Source organism: Lithobates pipiens, unplaced genomic scaffold (genome assembly GCF_037356315.1).
Source record: "Lithobates pipiens isolate NorthernLeopardFrog02 unplaced genomic scaffold, aLitPip1_a1.2 Scaffold_22, whole genome shotgun sequence".
Classification (NCBI taxonomy): domain Eukaryota; kingdom Metazoa; phylum Chordata; class Amphibia; order Anura; family Ranidae; genus Lithobates; species Lithobates pipiens.
Genome location: NW_027507784.1, coordinates 139,508,171 through 139,522,131, shown reverse-complemented (window position 1 = coordinate 139,522,131; position 13,961 = coordinate 139,508,171). Strand labels below are relative to the sequence as shown.

The window sequence follows — 13,961 nt, the reverse complement described above, 5'->3', positions numbered from 1 at the left end:
GTGTTTCTGAGGTATGGTCAACTACCTCCCTACATTATTCCTATGAGCTGGCCTTGGCCCTCAGGATGGGGAAAAAAATTCAGTTTGATAACAAATGGAAAATTTGGAACGCATGGTATAAGTGTACTCCCCTGCCGTGAACCCACACCCTGGTGTTCGGCTCTCCCTGTTCTAATGTACTAACCTTTCTGTGACTTTCACTACTGCTATCATGCATATAGGCCTCCTCCTCTGGGTATATGACAGACCAACCATTTTGAGTTCTTTGTTGTTTGTTTAATGTTTTGTTTCTTTTTGTTCTACAGTATGTCCATCAGATAGCTTTTTCCCTCTTCCCCACCACCTGATTGTACTATGCTATGTAATGTTGTGACAGCACGGGGGAAATATTTGAGAATATTCTTGCATTGTACTGTAAAATTTCGTGAAAATCTTTCAATAAAAACTATTTACAAAAAAAAAAAAAAAAAAAACTGCCAAGGAAGGCATTTCAAAAAAATGTAAATGAGTATGAGGGAAAGGGAAAACGTGAATGCTTGGAATGCATACAGAGTGAATTGCTCACATAAACCTCTCTTCTAGTTCTAAACTGAGCTGTTTGCCTTTGTTCTGTTATTTGTACACATCTGTGGTAGATCTCTGACATATACAGTAGATCCATTTTCTCCACTAATGGGAACAACCTGCAATAGAAATAAGTAAGTGTTCTTACCAGATGGCAATGACAAGACAGGATGGAAATGCGGTTCTATCTCACACACATTGCTTTTCACTAATACAGGTTTCTGCAGCTTGTCACAACAGGTCCCGGAGGAGCGGTGGTTTGAGGTTTGCAGTGACTCATTACAACAATAAACAGCTTTGTGGGAGAGCATAGCCTGCAGCAATCAGATTGTAACCATGTAAGCTTCAGGGAAAACATGCAGCCAACCTAATCTAAACAGTTAAAACCACCTAATGTTTAAACTAAATGGAACATTTTAAAGTATCTTCAGAAGTTAGAAGCAGATAAACAGTGTTATATGATATATTCAGCGCCACACTCCAAATCTGAGTAGTTAGGCATCCACTATATTTCCAAAAGTATTGGGACACCTACCTTTACAGACAGATGAACTTTAATGGTATCTCCACCCCATGCACTCTATTTGATTTTCTGCAGATTTTTGTCTTCAGATTCATCAAAACCATGAAGTGCAAGGGCCTGCCTGATTGCATACAAACTGAAACTCTTAGCCCCTGTACACACGGTCGGAAATTCTGATAGAAAAGGTCCAATCGGACCATGTTGTCGGATAATTCCGACCGTGTGTGGGCTACATCGGACTTTTTCCGTCGGAATGTCTGACCAACAAAGTTTGAGAGCTGGATATAAAATTTTCCGACAACATTGTCCGATCGTTTGTAGAGAATTCCGACAGGACAAAGTGCCATGCATGCTCAGATCAAGTTATGAGACCAAAGCTATTGGCTACTAGCCGCAACGTAGTCCCGTCATAACGAATGAACATCATCACGTTCCGAACAATCGGAGTTTCCGACAACTTTGTCCGACCGGGTGTATACAACACCAGTTTCGGAAAAAATCCATCGGAAAAAATCCGATGGATTTTGTTGTCGGAATGTCTGACCGTGTGTACAAGGGCTTAAGGTTTTGACCTCATATATATGGTTTTGGTAAATTTGAAGACAAAAATCTGCAGAAAATCTAATAGTGTGTATGGGGTCTGAGCGCTGGTTCACACTGGAGCGTTCTGACATGCAATTTGACATGTCAAATCAGCAGCAATCGCCGTCAATGGCACCATCCAAGTGGGCCAACTCAATATTGAACCCTATGGACTAAGACTAGGATGCCATTAAAGTTTATGTGTGTGTGTAAAGGCCGATGTACCAATACTTTTGGTAATAAGTGGAAGTTTAAAAAAATCAAGTAAAGTAAACCAGTCACAATTCTAACCAAGCATATGATGAAAAAATGCATAAGCAGGGCATACCTTCCCAATTATACTATACAGTACGGGTGGATGAATCTCCTGCTGCAGCCATTTTTTTTTTTTTCAGCTCCCTCGATTTTTTTATTTTAAAGGATGTTGCATTGGAGGGTGGCAAATCGGCCACCCAAGGAGGGAACTTCAACTGGTTGATCAGGAACCACATATGGCTAGCTAAAAATTAGGTATTGCTTTTTTAGCACAGTTAAAATGGTCCACCATGGACCAATGCAAGTATGCATATACAATACCTGTGAGATCCTAGTGAAAGCTGGAAATCGCTGAAGTAGGCACTGCTACTAAAGTGATTGCTGCCAAGTGGCTGCATTGCTGCATAGTAACCACAGGGGGTCACCTGGGTGCCATTCACAGAGTGCCTTGCATTTTTCTCAATGAATGTAAGGCGTTCCCTGATTGCACAAGGTAGAGAGGCAGGGAGGTGACATCACAAACTCCCCTCGTCTGATCAGAGAATGCTTTGCAATATTTCTGAAATATAAAAAGGAGTATTGTGAATGGTTCCCTTGCCAATCGAGTGACCCCCCTGTGTTCACTATGTAGTAGGGCAGGTGCTCAGCAAGGGACCTAGAGATGATGGCAGTCACTGCAGTAGTAGCACCTACTACACAGATCTCCAGTTCCAACAGGGATCTCACAGGTATAGCAAATATATTCTTACATTGGTCCAAGCTGGAAAATCTAAATGTAGGATTCAGCATTAAGTGGTCTGCTGGCGGGGACTGAGCACAGAATTGGGCTTAAAATCCAGTTATTATTTACATTCATATCTAAATAGCTCCTACACCAACTCAAGAAACTTCACAATGTTCATTGCTGAAAAAGCGTGATTGCAGGTCTCCCGTAACCACAAACTACAGCTAAATGCAGAAACAATGAGGGAATTAATCAAGTAGAGTGAATCGGTTATTTGTTCAGGTTAAACTGTGAATCATTTATCAATGTATTTCCAGCATGTTCCTGGAGCTGCATCATCTCCCCAGCCTTTTATCCCAAAGTACAGAACACGGAAGTACGGTATTTCTTCATATATTTGCCGAATCAGAGCACTTGTCATTTTTTTCTCTTTATTCTATTTATGTCCACTAGAAGAGTACATCTTAAAAACTCAGGACAGTAATACAGAATGTGACTCTTAGCAACCATATTAATCAACATTTCTCCGTGAGATGGCTGCATGGTGAGTCACATGAGACAGTCTGACTGCTAATGGAATATATATATATATATATATATATATATATATACAGTGCCTACAAGTAGTATTCAACCCCCTGCAGATTTAGCAGGTTTGATAAGATGCAAATAAGTTAGAGCCTTCAAACTTTAAACAAGAGCAGGATTTATTAACAGATGCATAAATCTTACAAACCAAAAAGTTATGTTGCTCAGTTAAATTTTAATAAATTTTAAACATAAAAGTGTGGGTCAATTATTATTCAACCCCTAGGTTTAATATTTTGTGGAATAACCCTTGTTTGCAATTACAGCTAATAATCGTCTTTTATAAGACCTGATCAGGCCGGCACAGGTCTCTGGAGTTATCTTGGCCCACTCCTCCATGCAGATCTTCTCCAAGTTATCTAGGTTCTTTGGGTGTCTCATGTGGACTTTAATCTTGAGCTCCTTCCACAAGTTTTCAATTGGGTTAAGGTCAGGAGACTGACTAGGCCACTGCAACACCTTGATTTTTTCCCTCTTGAACCAGGCCTTGGTTTTCTTGGCTGTGTGCTTTGGGTCGTTGTCTTGTTGGAAGATGAAATGACGACCCATCTTAAGGTCCTTGATGGAGGAGCGGAGGTTCTTGGCCAAAATCTCCAGGTAGGCCGTGCTATCCATCTTCCCATGGATGCGGACCAGATGGCCAGGCCCCTTGGCTGAGAAGCAGCCCCACAGCATGATGCTGCCACCACCATGCTTGACTGTAGGGATGGTATTCTTTGGGTCGTATGCAGTGCCATCCAGTCTCCAAACGTCACGTGTGTGGTTGGCACCAAAGATCTCGATCTTGGTCTCATCAGACCAGAGAACCTTGAACCAGTCTGTCTCAGAGTCCTCCAAGTGATCATGAGCAAACTGTAGACGAGCCTTGACATGACGCTTTGAAAGTAAAGGTACCTTACGGGCTCGTCTGGAACGGAGACCATTGCGGTGGAGTACGTTACTTATGGTATTGACTGAAACCAATGTCCCCACTGCCATGAGATCTTCCCGGAGCTCCTCCCTTGTTGTCCTTGGGTTAGCCTTGACTCTTCGGACAAGCCTGGCCTCGGCACGGGAGGAAACTTTCAAAGGCTGTCCAGCCCGTGGAAGGCTAACAGTAGTTCCATAAGCCTTCCACTTCCGGATGATGCTCCCAACAGTGGAGACAGGTAGGCCCAACTCCTTGGAAAGGGTTTTGTACCCCTTGCCAGCCTTGTGACCCTCCACGATCTTGTCTCTGATGGCCTTGGAATGCTCCTATGTCTTTCCCATGTTGACCATGTATGAGTGCTGTTCACAAGTTTGGGGAGGGTCTTAAATAGTCAGAAAAGGCTGGAAAAACAGATAATTAATCCAAACATGTGAAGCTCATTGTTCTTTGTGCCTGAACTACTTCTTAATACTTTAGGGGAGCCAAACAGAATTCTGTTGAATTGAGGGGTTGAATAATAATTGACCCTCTGAATAAACTTTTCACTATTTAAAAAAAAAATAAACAAAGAAATAACTTCTTTTTTGCTGCAGCGCATTTCACACTTCCAGGCTGATCTACAGTCCAAATGTCACAATGGCAAGTTAATTCCGAATGTGTAAACCTGCTAAATCTGCAGGCGGTTGAATACTACTTGTAGGCACTGTGTGTATATATATATATATATATATATATATATATATATATATATATATATATATATATATATATATATATATATTCTAGTAAATGGTTTAAAAAAAAACTTCACCCATTTCCAATTGTTTTTCATTACTGCTGCACAAACTGTGTAGAGGTCCTTTATGAAACATATAAGGACCGTGTGTTAAATGCTTACTCAGCTCAGTCCTGTCTCATGTATAATGTATTCATTTGTGCCCACTAAATAACAAACAGGACTCTCAAATTCTGGCACCGTGGCTATAAGACCCCTTTCACACTGGGGCGTTTTTCAGGTGTTTTTCATGCGCGTTAGCGTTAAAAAAAGCTCCTGAAAGAAGCTGCAACTGCAATCCCAATGTAAAAGCCTGAGTGCTTTCACACCAAGATCCCTTTCATATTGGGGCGTTTTTTCAGGCACTTCAGCATTAAAAAAAGCGCCTGAAAGAAGCTGCAACTGCAATCCCAATGTAAAAGCCCGAGTGCTTTCACACAAAGGCGCTGCGCTGGCAGGGCGTCAAAAAAAGTCCTGCAAGCAGCTTCTTTGCAGCGCTTTTGGAGCGGTGAATACAACGCTCCTAAAGCGCCCCTTCCCATTGAAATCAATGGGAAGCGCCTGTAAAACGCCAGAAAAACGCTATTGGCAGCAGCGTTTTTGGGCGCTTTTTACCCTTTATTTGGCCACTAGCAGGGGTTAAAAGCGCCCCAATAACGCTCGAAAAACGCTGGTAAAGCGCTGCTAGTTTAAGCGGCGCTTTACGAGCGTTTTTCGGGCGCTGACATTGTGAAAGGGTTCTTAAAGCACTTGGGCTTTCACATTGGGACTGCAGATGAGGCTTCTTTCAAGCGCTTTACAGGCGCTTTTTTAACGCTAAAGCGCCTGAAAAACGCCTGAAAAACGCCCCAGTGTGAAAGGGGTCTAAGAGTTGCGACTCAACTAGTAAAAGGGATCCGGTTTACCTGCCCTTTCCTCTCCCCTTGTTCCTTCACAGAACATTGTATATTCCATTAACAAAATGCAGGGCTTTCTGTGAATGGACGAGGAGTGAGACATTTATTTTCTTTCTTCATACACCCTAGTCTGAGGTTTAATTAGAGCAGGAGCTTCTGTGTGCGCTCTCTATGGAAAACCCACAGTGCTCTGGGAATCCAATGTCATGAACGAATGCTGTATTTGTAATACATTTTTATATTAATAGCGTAAAAACAAGTGTGAAATATAGATATAAAATCTTATTTTAAAAGAAGCCTAATTCAGACTTACTGTGCATCCAGAGCCAAATCTATAAAGGTTTCTCTTGTAGGACAGTTGTAGAGGTCTGGTACGGGCTGCACTGCTCCCAAAAGTGGAGGGAGCTTTGGCATGGATACTCTTCCTATCCTTTTTCGTCTGCTTTCGTCTGCTTCCATTGAACAGAGATGCTGGCTTATGCACAGGTGTTCTGAAAGGAAATAAACCCTTGTAAGAATAAGAATTCACAAATGCTGTTCAAGCACGCAGCATGCTTGGAGAGGTTGTCCTTACATTAATGGTAAATTGTTGAAATTATGCAAACCTGCTAGCTCTTGGAAGGGCAGCTGCCCCGTATTCATGGTTGGGAGATTTAAGACAGGACTTAGGAACTGGGGTGACTGGGAAAGAGGTCATCAGACTACTAACCATTTCTGTCAGCTGAGCACTCTGCAAGACAAGGAGAAGATAAATAAGCATTGGTTGCGTTATTTGCTTACAAGGGTGGCTGGCTACTACAAAAAGGTGTCATACCGTTTTGCCCTTGGGTTAGATACAGGTTAAGGCTGGGTTCACATGGGACGGATCCATTGGACGGACTCTGCTAGCTCAGTGGTGGATTGCTCCGTTGATCCCAGCTGAGCAGGCAGATGACAGGTCTGTCTCTGCTCACTGTGCAGGGACCGACCTGTCCGAGCCCCGCTGTTCTCTATGGGGAGATCGGATGAAAACAGATAGCTTGTCCTTTTTCACCAGATCCAATCTGATCCGCTGGACGGATGGCGAACGTATCGCCGCCCGTCTTTTTTGAGTGGATCTTGCCGGATCGGATGGCAGGCGGGTGTCAGCGGACACATCTCCACTGACATCCGTCTGCCCATAGAAGTTAATGGATGGCCCGCTCAGATCCACCTGAAAAACAGACAGGCGGATATGAGTGGGCTGATCGCGTGAAAGAGGCCTAAAGATCAGATGTGCTTGACAGGTACACAAGGACTGATGGGAAGAATAAAGCTGGTCGAATTTCCGTATGAATGTTCAAACAAAATGATTTACACTTGATAAATGTCCTTTGAAAGTTCTTCAACATTTAATTTGCGTTTAACTACTGATTTTGTAGTGAACATAAATATTTTCCCAACAAAAACCACATTCACAGTTAGAAATTCATTCTAGAAAAAATTCTATCTTGCCCCTTCGAATGTTCTCGTCACTGTGGTCAAAAACGAAAGTTGATTGGACCCCACTAATCTGAAAATCCAATGAATGAATGATTTTGAACAAAAATTCTTCTAGTGTATGGCCAGCATAACTCAGCTTCTGCTCTGTTGTTACCTTTGAAGTTTTTAGGTTAGGACACAGTAGAAATTGTATCATGTGCAGAAACTAGTAGCGATAAAGTCACAGATTACTTTTTTTTTTTAGCAATCACGGGTAGCATTTACACATCAAATCTCTTTGTACCGCTACAGAATAATGCAAACTATACGATTTCATATGAAGCTAATTTTCTATAACAAGAATGGAGCAATGTTCTATTTTGGTGAAAATCACAGTCTAAAGCAAAATTTGCTGTGTGATCAATGAGAGAGTGAAGTAAATGGAAATACACACACACTAAATATAGCGCAGTAATTGTGGCCACACACACACACATGCTCTACCCTTTTCCCTGTGCCAACTCCACTTGCCAGCCCTTGTCTGTTATAGAAGTCTTTAACAGGCATGCATTTTTTTTTTTTTTTGTCTTGGTCTTGACCTTTTCATTTCCCAAAGAAAAACTGCTACATTTGTATTGTTTAAGAGAAAGTGCTGGCTTTTCCATTAGCACACATTTTATAGTGAACCTGTGCTTTGCCCCTGTAGGAGCAGTTACCACCTTTACTAGCCAAAAAAGTCTCCTCTGTGTGCCTTTCTGGTGTTACTAAACCCAAGACCCTGGATTCGCTATATCTGGTTTCCCACAGAACATGGACATGCAAAAGTTTTAGTAAATATAAAGTGCTAAATACCTTTTTTTTTATCAGCAGTTGGAGCATTCGTAGGTGTGCCAGATGTGCCTGGGCACACCCTAATCACCCCATGTGCATTAGCATTATCCGAGGGCAGCAGCAGGTGGGTGATTGGGGGTGGCAGTGGCCAGTGTAAATGCCCTCATTATATTAAAGGCTAGGTTCAACCATAAGAACACTTTAGACCCGTATTTATATGCTCCCATTCAACTGTCTCCCACCACTAGAGCCTCTTCCCAGTGCAGCAGGTGGCATTCATGTGTGTTTGAGCTTGGGGGGTGCACACCCTAATGCAATAGGTTGCACACACCTATGACAGCAGTCTTGTGACTTCGGTCAGTGTCTGGTTAAAGCTTGTAGGAGGAGTTTTCATTTTCCTGTGATTGTCAACTCATCCAGCCTAGCCAAATCCACTTGTAAGACAGAAGGTGGAAACACCGCACAGTGGAACCCAGCCATTATATATAGAAAGATACAGCTTCAGCCTGCATTTCTCCTGGCTATGATACTCTGACATGTTTCGCCCTGCCTACAACCCAAGGCTTATTCATAGTGATCTCTTGAAATTTGAAGTGGCTGACTGGTGAAAAGCATCCTTCTAGGATGTCCTCAGTGCTGACAGTAACTGAAAGATATTCAAGTTTCTTTAGAACAGTTCAGCTGAGGACAAGGCACAAGAGATGCTACAGATCTATAAAGAGCTCATGACTGTAGTTTCCTTCATCAGGCATGTTGAATAAATGTGGACAGGTAAAACACAATTTAATTCAAAGCAGAACTCCAGCCAAAAATGTTTTCTCCATGTCCTTGTTGCTGATCTCCTACCTTCACCAAATTTGCCATCCATGTTCTTCTGAGCTCTGTAGTTCCTCTGTAATAGGCTGATGAACTTGCTGAAAAAAACGCTGGCTTCTATCCCTCCCGTACCCTCAGCCAGAGGTCTGACACGCCCAGTTTTAGTCCTCTCAAAGCGAGCAGGGAGTTCTATTTCCTGTAGTGGGCGAAAGGGGTCTCACATCTCCCAGTCTGTGCCACCCATGGAGGAGCTGTCCTCCTTCTCTCTCCTCCCTCCTCCTCCTCCTCTGCTCCTGCCAGCAATCCGCCCCTCCACTCCGCCCCTCTGCCACACCGCCCCCCCTGCCTGCTATCTCCGTCCAGAGCAGGGATTATTATCAGAAATCACTTGTATGACAAAGTGGGGATGTCCCGCTGTGACAGGTATTGCATATGAGAACACCGATCGGTGATGTCCCACAGTTTTTAGCACAGTGTGCTGTCAATCATAATGGCAGGAGGCAGGACATCAGCGATTGGTGTTATCATATACAATACCTGTCACAGCGGGACATCCCCATTGTGTCATACAAGTGATTTCTGATAATAATCCTTGCTCTGCACTGGTGGTCCCTGACAAGCTACACTGGTGGGACTGACATACTAGCACATTATGCTTTTACTTTGCAGAGAAGGAAGGAAGTAAAACACACCAGGGATTACTTCCTCTTTAAGGGGGGGGGGGGGGGTAGGTTTGAATCGAGATTGCGATTTTTTAATGATTAATCGTGGAAGCTCTACTGTTAGCCAAAAAGACTTTACTTTATTGCACATTGCTGTGAATCTAACAAGCTGAACTTACTCACTGAAGGAAGAACAGAGCTGATTTAATCAGCAATCTGCTGTTTGTCCCCCATTCAATCATTGAGGGCCAGTTCACACCACAAAAAAAAAACCACACACTCCAGATCTGTTCCAGATGCATTTATGCATGCACGTTTTTAACCTGTTTTTAAAGCATTCCGTTGCACTTTTGATGCGTTTCTGGATGCATTCCAAGTGCTTTTTTCATCCTGTTTTCTTTCACTACACTAGGGTCCAGTGTGTTTTTGATGTGTTCCAGTGTGTTTTGAAGCATTTTACTGCGTTCCCATACAGTCCAGTGCAGGAAAAATGCAGCATGTTCTACTTTTTTTCTGGAACTGAAAAGCCCTGGAACTGACCACACTGGCGGCTTTCACACTGGGGCGGGGTACTTGCGGGACGTTAGAAAAATAGTCCTGCAGGCAGCATCTTTGGGGTGGTTTAGGAGTGGTATATACACCATTCCCAAAATGCCCCTGCCCATTGCAATGAATGTGCAGTGCTTCCGAAGAGCCTGAAAAGCTATTTGGAAAGTGCAGCAACACAGGGGTTTTTAACCCCTTCTTTTGGGTTAAAAGCGCCCCTCTAGCAGCTGAAAAACACAGCTTAAACAACAGTAAAACACAGCTAAAACTGTAATACCTGGTTGAGGTCAGGACTCTGCAGGCCAGTCAAGTTCCTCCACCCAAAACTCGCTCATTTATGTCTTAATGGACCTTGTTTGTGCACTGGTGCGCAGTCATGTTGGAAAATGATGGGGCCATCCCCAAACTGTTCCCACAAAGCTGGGAGCATGAAATTGTCCAAAATCTTGTGGTATGCTGATGCCTTAAGAGTTCCCTTCACTGAAACTAAGGGGCCGAGCCCAACCCCTGAAAAACAACCCTACACCAGAACCCCTCCTCCACCAAATGATTTGGACCAGTGCACAAAGCAAGGTCCATAAAGACATGGATGAGAGAGTTTGGGATGGAGAAACTTGACTGGCCTGCATAGAGTCCTGACCTCAGCTCAATAGAACACCTTTGGTGCGAATTAGAGTGGATACCGCAAGTCAGGCCTTCTTGTCCATATCAGTGTCTGACCTCACAAATGTTCTTCTGGAAGAATGGTCAAACATTCCCATAGATGCACTCCTAAACCTTGTGGACAGCCTTCCCAGAAGAGTTTAAGTTGTTATAGCTGCAATGAGTGGGCCAATTCAATATTGAACCATACGGACTAAGACTGGGATGCCATTAAAGTTCATGTGTGTGTAAAAGCAGGTGTCTCAATACTTTTGGTAATATAGTGTATATAAACACACGGAAGAAATAACTGTCTGCAAGGTCTTCTTTCTGGACAAGGCACCACAAATATCCCTGCTTCTACTACAGCCCACCAACATTCTTTCCTACCCAAGAATTTGTCACTTTACATTAAAACTTGACAATTGACTTTTCTGTTAATTAACAGTATAACTTTTGGCATATAGTACATATACCAAAAGGAAATGCATAACTGTAGAATTTTTGAAGCAGAGTTCAAAGCTGCAGAATCCAGTTATGAGTACCAGTTTAACCATTTAGCCCATTATGAAACTCTGATGTAGATCTATTATGACCCGTGTAAATAAATGACATTCCTTGGTTCCACAGCATTGACTGGGAACAACTAACTTACTGAGCTCCTATTTGTAAGATCACTCAACTATAGCAACAAAGCTCAGCAAAAGGTCATTAATCTGTAAAATTAGTTATTGAGTAAAAACGCTCTGCCCAGGTAGTCGGACTTCTAACCTGCACTCACTTTTAAAAAGAATTGAAAGAAAATCCAAAGAGAAATGTAAAATCCCCTCCACACAATGCATATGGCAGACGGATAGGGCTCACCTCAAAACCCAGGTGCAGAGGTCACACTTCTAGGAAATAAGGAGAGGGCAATAATGAGAGGACTGTCCCAACATTGCACCTGTGTTCTCACCAAGCTGGCCTAAACGTTTTTTTAGCAGGTCACAACATTTTTTTTCTTGAGCACAAAACAAATTCAACTAGATGCTTTTGTGTTAAAAAGGACAATGTATATCACTTACTCAAAATAAAATATCATTAAAGATTAGTCTAGACCTGGCCAGCAGCCCTTAAATAAGATGGAGCCACACAGTCTGGGTGTTGTATCTGTCACCTCATCTTGTCCCTGTTTCCCGATGCTGGATAGGACAGTGCAGTCTGGAGAAGTGCGCAGAAGGGAGGATTCCCCCCACTGGACCATGGAGAATGACAGCTGGAGGAGTGCTACAAGAAGGAGGTTGGGGGACTGAACCTTGCTGGTGGGGGGTACGAGGAGTTGAGAGCCTGTGATGAAGGGAACCATAAGGCAGCTGTGAGACTGGGCAGCACAGCTGCATATAGATAGCACAGGTGACTGGCAGAGCAACATAAGACCACCACAGACTGAAATTCAATATCACAGAGAACCACAAAAGGTTCAGGAGGAGATCTTGTGTTTTAGTTTCAGTGTCACGATATTGGGACAATGTTAATATTAAGGACACTAGATTCCTACTTATAGAAACAGTGCTACCCCCCAGCAACTTAGTTATCCATTGACATTGGCTATCCATTGTACATTGGATCCCTTCATCATCATGGCAACAGCATCATGAGAAATCCTCTTGTGACTATGGCAATTGGAGGGTGGGGGGTTCCTCTTTTGATTGACTAATCCTTTAATCACCATTTATAAGGGAGAATGATCTTTCTAATTTTTTGATCAGCATGGCGAGTTGAGATAATCCGTCTATCATAACATTTCCAAAAGGAAACAGGACCATGACCAGCAAGATCACCAAGGCAATTTTATCAACCTCTCCATCACGATGGCAAGACCATTTACCTCTCCTGTAACAACAATTGAATACCAATCCTTCCATCTCCATGTCAAAAGGGCTAATGTCTCGGCTTTTATGGCAGCCAAATGGCTACTAGTACCTTTGCCACCATGGCAAGGATACACATCCTCCTCATTGCTATGGGATTTTGACCAACTCCTCCACTGCTATGGCAAACCTGTTGAAACCTTGGTTTCAAGATCAACAGACGGGCAATGTCAACCAGGAGATGGTTATTTCTGTATTATCGCCATCTATTTATTTTTTTACCAACATGGAACAATTTAATATGGATTTGGGTGAGTCTTAACAAAAGCAGTCTTTGAATAACTACACTGCTAATGGTCAAATGCTTACCTTTTTTTTTATTTTTTTTACAATGTTCATGTAATTTGTGCATTAAAAGCATTGTACAGATATCTGGAGAATATTGCCAGGAAAGGCAGGGGGAGATTAGAGAGCTGAATTAATGGCTAAAGACCTGGTGTAAGGAGGAAGGATTTGGGTTTTAGAGCACTGGGCTGACTTTTCATTGTCCTGCAACCTATATGCCAAAGATGGTTTGCACCTAAATGGAAAGGGGTCTACTGTGCTGGGGGAGAGGTTTATGGGAAGGCTGGAAGAGTATTTAAACTAGGATTGTGGAGGTTATTTTAGATTTTAATGGGGCAGATAGTTCAAACAGGGGCCAGCACTTATTGATGGCTGGAATGGGGAAAGATGTGGGGAGGGCTATGGTAGATGATAGGTTCCTATATTACAATCAACCAGTGGAAATGGTACTATTTGTACTAAAATAAAAAATATGCAACATACATTTGCAAAATGTGACAATGAATTAAAGTGTTTGTTCACCGATGCCAGAAGTCTGCAAAGGAAAATAGGTGAGTTAGAAGCTCTGGTGCATGAGGAGAACTATGATCTAATTGGTATTGCTGAATCTTGGCTTCATTCTTCTCATGACTGGGCTATTAATATTCCTGGCTATGCCCTCTTTCGGAAAGACATGGTAACATGGGGTGGTGGTGTCTGTCTTTATGCGAGAAGTGATCTCAAAGCGTGTGAAAGAGGACCTAGTTGATGGAGAGTGTGATGAGCCTGAAGAATTATGAGTGGAACTGTACATGGGTGTGCGTACTACAAAGGTTGTCATTGGAGTATGTTATAGACCTCCCAGTGTTAGTGAAGAGGTGGAGACTCAGCACCTTGCACAGATGGAAAGGGTTGGGACAGTGATAATAATGGGGGATTTTACCTACCCGGAAATTGACTGGTGTAATGGCCCTTTAACGGACAGTTAAAGGGCAAAAATGTATAAACCTATTACAAGACAAATTTATGGTCC

General features: G+C 42.7%; 1 protein-coding gene across 2 annotated transcripts in view; it reads right to left on the bottom strand.

The window, feature by feature from the left end:
- Window positions 1–13,961, bottom strand: part of KANSL1L (KAT8 regulatory NSL complex subunit 1 like) — a 168,437-nt gene that overhangs the window by 68,882 nt on the left and 85,594 nt on the right. For both annotated transcript variants that reach the window (XM_077448360.1, XM_077448359.1), the window contains 3 exons: window positions 6,423–6,547; window positions 6,131–6,308; window positions 713–878 (listed from right to left, as the gene is read on the bottom strand). In XM_077448360.1, the coding sequence (XP_077304486.1) occupies window positions 713–878; window positions 6,131–6,308; window positions 6,423–6,547 (469 nt within the window). The remainder of the gene's footprint in view (window positions 1–712; window positions 879–6,130; window positions 6,309–6,422; window positions 6,548–13,961) is intronic.